Source organism: Artemia franciscana, chromosome 8, assembly GCF_032884065.1.
Source record: "Artemia franciscana chromosome 8, ASM3288406v1, whole genome shotgun sequence".
Classification (NCBI taxonomy): domain Eukaryota; kingdom Metazoa; phylum Arthropoda; class Branchiopoda; order Anostraca; family Artemiidae; genus Artemia; species Artemia franciscana.
Genome location: NC_088870.1, coordinates 52,495,646 through 52,503,067, shown reverse-complemented (window position 1 = coordinate 52,503,067; position 7,422 = coordinate 52,495,646). Strand labels below are relative to the sequence as shown.

General features: G+C 37.0%; 1 protein-coding gene across 3 annotated transcripts in view; it reads left to right on the top strand.

Moving 5' to 3' along the window:
• The window catches only part of LOC136030558 (fibrillin-1-like), a 134,964-nt gene that overhangs the window by 110,025 nt on the left and 17,517 nt on the right, over window positions 1–7,422 (top strand). For all 3 annotated transcript variants that reach the window (XM_065709615.1, XM_065709616.1, XM_065709614.1), the window contains 2 exons: window positions 1–130; window positions 3,681–3,872. The exon at window positions 1–130 is cut by the window's left edge and continues 44 nt beyond it. In XM_065709615.1, the coding sequence (XP_065565687.1) occupies window positions 1–130; window positions 3,681–3,872 (322 nt within the window). The remainder of the gene's footprint in view (window positions 131–3,680; window positions 3,873–7,422) is intronic.

Genomic DNA, 7,422 nt, shown 5'->3' with positions numbered 1-7,422 from the left:
CTGTACGAATCCAATCATAGGTCAGTGCTGTGACTACTGCCCAGAAGACTGTGTTGTCGATCATCAGGTATACAGAAATGGTATGGCATTTATCTCAGAGTTGGACCCTTGCAGGACTTGCACGTGCATGGTAAGTCTTTACAGAACACTCCATTTTTTCAAGCAGGGCTTTGATCTTCGAAGTTCCAAGGACCATCGACAGCTAAAGTCTGCGACCTCGCATAGCATTATTCAAATTTGAGTTCTCTGGATTTTTTTTTTTAAATGTTCGGAACATATAGCCATTCTCCTTATACCAAGATTTTTCTGCGAGATTTTGCATTTCTAGCTTAAATAGTTTAGCCTTTTCAGTGCACAGAAAAACTGAACCATACACAAAATGATAGTGAATATCCCAAAATATAACCATAATTCTTTTTGTCCTGATTCATTTACATACACATCAACACTAGTTTGAAAACATTAGCACTATTGCACAAGGTGCATAAACGTATTTTGCTACCACACTAGCTATGCTTTACTATATCATAGCTATCATTGAATACTAATAGATTTTAAGCGATCATTCAGTCTGAATCGGTAACATAAACAATGTTCTGTTTTCCAGCAACTAATTAAGAGAGAGGGTAGGAGGCTATGCCCCCCTTGGGTATTCAATTTACACTGGATAAAATGGGTAATATGTTTTTTTTGGTTATCAGCCTTATTATTTTTAATAAGCTTATCCGTTCTGTTTCTGAGTAACTGAATAAGTTCAGGGAACTTGTATTGAGGTGATTAACTTTAATGCCATCTAGGTTAACATATTTTGATTTAAAATGACTAATATACTTTATAAAACTATATTTTTCAACTGGTATGACATGAGTCTGCCTTATTTCTGTTTTCCAGCAACTAATACGGCAACTGTTGTTCCTTACACACAAAGTTTCTTATTTCTTAAATCAACATCTTAGGTCATTAACAGGAAAGACAGCCCCACTAATAAATAGGCACCAGACAATAGGGGGCTGTCTAGTTGACATTCTAGTGCTTCCGCTTGAATGGAGCTGGATCTTAGGCCTCCACTCCTCTTAGGTAGATGGATGACTATAATTTACCCAATGTCGTCACTTTAGTAAAACGTTCCTTTTTTCCAAAAATATTAATTAATGATGGAATTAGCTCTACGTTAAATTCCTATGCCCACCTCTTTTTTCCTATGAGATAGGTAATTCTCATTAAGCAGGCTTGATCCTTTTTCTGTAGGGGAAATATATAAATCCATCCTCGCAGGGCCGTATCCAGCATTTTTTTCGGGAGGGCTACAGGAAAATCTTGCAAAACACAAAAAAAACTATTCTTGTGTTATACATTTATACAAGACATAAAAAAATTTCACGGGGTTCAAAACAAGTACCCCCCCCCCCGTCCTGATGCGGTTCTGCTTTCACGCGTTCTTATCTTGGGCAGCAGGCTAGACAACATATCATTTTCAACTGCACGATGATGCTCCAACAGCCCTCAGCACTACACATCTTCAGAATTTTTTTTTAAATGTTCTTGATTTCTGGATGATTTTTTCCCTTATTTTTCTAATTCTTGATACCCTCGCGAATAATGTCTCTGGGGTCAAGTTGGAAATATGTGTTTGTATTGTTTATTGTACATGATGGCTGCTCCTCATTTTCCTCTTTAGTGTTAGTGTTGTTTATCTTCCCCCCTTTACTTTTGGACATAAAGCCTTTTGAAGTATATGATGTTGTATTTTCTTTTATTGGTTGGGTTTATGGTTAAATTGTTGTTGCAGTCTATCTATATATCTATGCGGATGCGCGTAGTCATAATGTTAGTCAAGAGCCTTGTTAGAGCCCTATTAGAGCCTCAGTCATGTTAGTCATACAGCCTTAGTAGCTCTACCTATCAGTAGGCCCGGATTTACCAATAGGCCCACTAGGCCCCTGCCTAGGGATGTACAATGCCAAGGGAGCGAAATAAATTATCACTCGGTGATTTTTTTTTTAGTAAAAACTGGATTGATTTGATTTATCTTCAAAGTGTCAGGTGGACTCCGCCTTCACGCCTATTCACAAAAAAGTGATTTTAAAACAGCAGAGGAATTCCAAGGCCACTTACAAACTGTCAGATGTCTCCCAAGAATGGCAGCTGAGAGTTTGTTATCGCCTCTCTCTTCCATTATTTTTGGCTTATCAGTTGCGTTCTGCTGAGCGCTTCCACTATTTTCAAATTTTCAGGATTTTTCCGAAAATCTCGAAAAACAGAGTGGCAAAAACGCTTGGGCTTAGTGGCGTCAAAGCTTTAAATCTGGCCCTGCCATTTAGGCAGAACTTTTATCAGCCGCATGAACGGCTGCATAGTCCTTTTATATGCAAAAGAGACAGGGATTATTTTGCTTTTCATTGGATTCGCTGCAGACAGCTATTTTCAACTATTTGAGATTATTTTCTCAAGTTTTATCGACCCCAATTCTTGTTTTTATCTTTCAATTTCCCCTAGTTTCTTTTGTAATTACGGATTAATTCCCTTTTGCCTGTTATTCTTTGTGTTGACATTTTAGTGTAGTAAATAAAACTCTGTCATAATGTTTGTGTTTCCTTCCTGTTTATCATCTTTTTCTTCTTCGTCTTTATGTCTCAACTGTTTTGTTTTTCATCTTTGATTATATTATGGATATTTTGATTATGTTTTGGTTATTTTTGTTCTATTAACTCCTTTTAGGCCAGTTTTTACCAGAAAATGAAGTTTTCTGGGTGTTTTCTTTTGGTTCTTTCAAATTTGTGAAACTTTTAGGGCAGTACTACATTTTAGTCGGTGTTGCCACGCTGAACTGTGAAACATTAAAGTGTAGGCTCTGTAAAAATTGCAAGGTTTCTAATCTATAATTCTTTAAGAAGAAATATACTTTCTTAAGTTTTTTGGTGTCATGTGGTTTTAGGGAATTTTCGCTGATTTATCGTCCGCATTTTATGTTGTAAATATTGCACCTTCTACAGTGTCTTATGTCCTATGTTCAATAAAACAATTATCCCTCTCCTTACTAGAATTTTTATCATTACTAAAAGGACGATTTATTTGTGACAATATTACTTTTCAATTGTATCACCCGGGTAGGGTGATACACCAAACTAAAAAGTTCAAGTTTTTGTATTTTATAGTGCAAAGAGGTCAACCCAGCTCCAATCACGTGAGAAAAAATAGATTTTGCAAACATTAAATCAAAAAAAGAAAAAATACTGGTGAAAAATCAGCAAAATACCAGACAAAGACAGATGACATTAAATAACTTAAGAAGATGGGGCTTTCCTTTGCTGGTGTAGTTGTTTCAGGGAGTCAATAGATTATCAGTATTTAAAGTTTAACGAACTTTTTTTATTATTATTGTTTTACGGGGGTGATTATATTATTTTGTATTTTTTTCAATAGCGCAATCATTCTCGTGCTTACTAGAATATTTCTTAGGAAGGACGTGTTATTTGTGGCGATAATTCGTGCCCTCCAATAGACTGTGAAGCTACATCTTCACATTCAAATTTTTATTTAAATTTTTTATGACGTTTTTTTATGGACCTCATGACGCTTTATGACGTTTGTTATTTTAGATGGGTAGTAAATGATTATATTGTTTTATCATTTTGTTTGATAGCGCAATCATGCCTAGAGTTATTGCAATACTTTTCTAGGAAGGACGAGTTATTTGTGACGATATTCGATGTCCTCCACTAGACTGTGAAGCGCAGTACAGAGTTTTACCCGCTGACAGCTGCTGCCCTGAATGTTTTGTCCCAGAACCCGGATGTTTTCATCGAAGTCGATTCTATTATAAAGGTCAGCTGTGGGTCGACCATGCAAAATGCCAAACCTGTCTCTGCAAGGTACTCATAATAGGGTATTTAATAGGGTTTCTCCTTTTGCTCTTTCCATCTACCCTATAATCCCTGCTTTGCATCTGATTCCCTTATAACTATTATTACTTTATTGAATGGACCGATGAGGAATTGGTTATGTTTTTTTCTTCTTTTTTCTTTATGGTTATTCAGTTATTTAATGCTTTGGTGTATGTACCCACCAGTGGCGAACCCAGGTGGGGGGCACAGGGGGAGTGTGCCCCCCTAACGTAGTGGTGGATTTGGGGATAATATCATGTTGCCATATTAAATATCATATTTATCGTAAAGGGTGAACAGCTTTTGATCTTTTTTTATGGTGGGGTGGTTTCTATAACTTACTATTTTTTTTGTATCAATATTTTGCATCGTTTTGATTTCAACAGATTTTAGATTAAATTTACGACCATTTCCACAACCTACCTACGGCGTATAATCGTTGGAGTTCTCTTTAAATTGCTAGTATTTCTTTTTTCGCACGTTTATCGGAGTAAGATATTTTGCGCCCCTCCCCCGCTAAACAAATCTTGGATCCGCCCCTGGTACCCACCCATTTGCAAGTGTTTTTTTTTTTTTTGGACGGGGTGGTACTATTTATGGTCTAGCTGATGTTTTTTCGTATTAAATTAGGAGTTAAGTAGGGTTGCATTCTATCCTCATTTATATGGATCATTTCGATAGACTTTGGCCTACAAAGCACAGCAAATGCAATGGGAGAATTTGGAATCAAATGGGCAAATAAAACTCTCATAGACATAAATACTGATGATTTAAGCATCTTGGATAAAAAGGTTAGCAAAATAAATGAAGTTTAAGAGGCTTTTTGAGTTCAGCGCTAAAGAGCAGGATTGAAAATTAATATCAAGAAGACTAAGTTAAGAAGACTAGTAATAAGTGAAGGGAAATAGGTGATGTTGGGTAATGAGAAGATCGATCAGGTGGACAGCTTTACTTACCTAGGTAATATTATTAGTAAGGACGGTGGGTCTAGTGAAGATGCCAAAATCAGAATAGGAAAGGTCCAAGGTTTTCTTTACGGTTGAAAACGTTTGGAAGAACATGATTAAAATACTGGAAGCTACAGTTATAATAGTGCTCAAGCATGGGTCTGAAGCGTGGATGCTCTGAAAAACGAAGGAGGATTTTCTAGATGTTTTTCAGGCATTGACAACGGATTATTTTGGGTACCCGACTGACTGACCCTATCTCAAATAGTAAGCTGTATGAAAAATGTGGTTCAATCCCACTTTTTAGAGCTATAGTGAGAGAAAGGACGAGATGGCTACGACACGTTCTACGGATGAGGATGACAGATTCCCAAAGATTGTCCTTATTGGCCACACGAAAACCAGGTCGTCCCTAAATGGGGAGGGAGGATACAGCAATGACAGTTCAAAAATGGTAAATGGGAACTTCTTGGGAGGGTGTAAACAAGGAGGCTTTGAAAAGATTGGGATGGAGGAAGAGCGTGCGGAGATCTGTCGGCCTCAGACGGCTTGGTGCTGCAGTAATAGTAGCAGTAGTATAGATGTGTTTTCGTTGGTAATAAATTAAATCTAATTGAATTTAATTAAACGTGTTTTTGACTGTATGCATAGCCGAACATCTCAAAATGTGCATTTCCTTATTTCCTTCATTTCAGTCTGATAAAACTGATCGCATTTTTTTCTACTGTCAATCACAGCTTTTATTCCAGCCCTACTACGGTTAAGTAGTTGGAAAACCTACAATAGCGTGCATCTTGATTTCACTATTAAGTGTTAGTGTTTCACACAACACTTTAGACACGTGTTGTTTGAAAACTGTCAGCCTTATGATTATTAGATCTATATAGTGATAGTGAATTCGTAGATCCACTCTATATGAGATGAAGAATATTAGATTATCTTTTTCAGAGGTATAGGGGTGAAAATTAAGCTGTTACTTTTTAATTTTTCTAGAGGGAGGCAATTTTTTGGATCAAATTCGGAGAAGGGGAGCTCAGCACTTTGTGCAGATATTTGTGTCGGTGTTTTTAGCACTGATATCGGTCGTGTTTCTTTCCTCCTGATAACGAATTTGGTTTCAAGAACGGAGGTAGTAGAGAGCGCACTCACTACCTTATGTTCAATATACTTCTTGATTGTAGTTGGACTAGTATATCAGTGCCAAAGGTGAGACAGGCATTATAATCTCATGTCGACATCTGCTATGGACTGTGTGTAATTGCGGTTTTGATCGGTCATTTTCATTCCTTTTCGTAAGTTATTATATAAATAACTGAATATCAAATATAAGATTTTGAGGCGCAATAGTATTGTAGTTTCCGAAATTGCAGCTCCATTTTGAAAAAGAATGTACATAGATCTTAACATTCACCACCTCTACACAATGTTCACCGTCTCTTCAACACCTCTAACAGTGTTATTGAGGCTCAGAAGATTAAGCGCTTAGCTTTTCGTATTTGGGATTTGGCGTCTCGCTGTTTAATGACACTGGCGGTATTTTTACTTAAAATTTTACGTTCTTCAGTATGTTGTGTGGGAAGATCAGTCTCTTTTTCAAGAGTCTGAAACAGATTCTTTGTGTTGACCTATTATGGTGGTGATCCCACGGACCCCTCTTGGACTCTCAACAAAAGAATTTAGAAGTTCCGGCGAAGTTTGAAGTATGATCATGGTCCTACTGCTGCCACCGTGACATAGCTCTTTTTCCCTGTCAAAAACTTCTTTTTTTGTGCGTTTTCCTCTGCCCAGATTTATTACTACTACCACTGTTGAAAACTCACCGCAGCACCAAACCCCCTGAAGCCGAAAAGGTACACACGCTCCTCCTCCATTCCAAACTATTCAAAGCCTCCCTCTTTACACCCTCCCAGGAAGTTCCTATTTCCCTTAAATCTTTCTTTGTGACATCCTACCGCCCACAATCGCGGACGACCTGCTTTCCGTTTAGCCCCAGATGGTTGGCCAAAAAGGACAATCTGTCATCCTTCATCCGTAGACATGTCCTCGCCATTTCAACCTTTCTCTCATTATAGCCCTATAAAGCGGGAACAAATCACACTTTTCGTACAGCCTACTGTTTAAAATACGGTTGATCAGGCAGGTACCCTGAACAATCCGTAGACAATATCTTCGGAAAACATGTAGCAAATCTTCATCCGTTTTTCGGAGCACCCATACTTCAGAACGATATTCGAACACTGTAATAACTGTAGCTTCCAATATCCTAACCTTGGCTTACAGCCTTATCTTCCTATTCTTCCAAACTTTTTTCAACTGTTAAAAACACCCTGAGTCTTGGCTATTCTACTTTTAACATCTCCACTGCTCCAACGTCTTTACTAATAATATTACCAAGATAAAACATTTATAAATGTGAAGCTGCTAATTTTTTACCTTTTATTTGTTTATACTTATTTCATTTTTATTTGTTTATTTGTTTTATTTATTTTTGTGCTTCACTACCTTTAATTTTTTATTTATTTTATTTATAATTTTTTGTATTTAGCTGTATAATAGTAATTTGATTGTATTATATTTTATTGTCTTATATT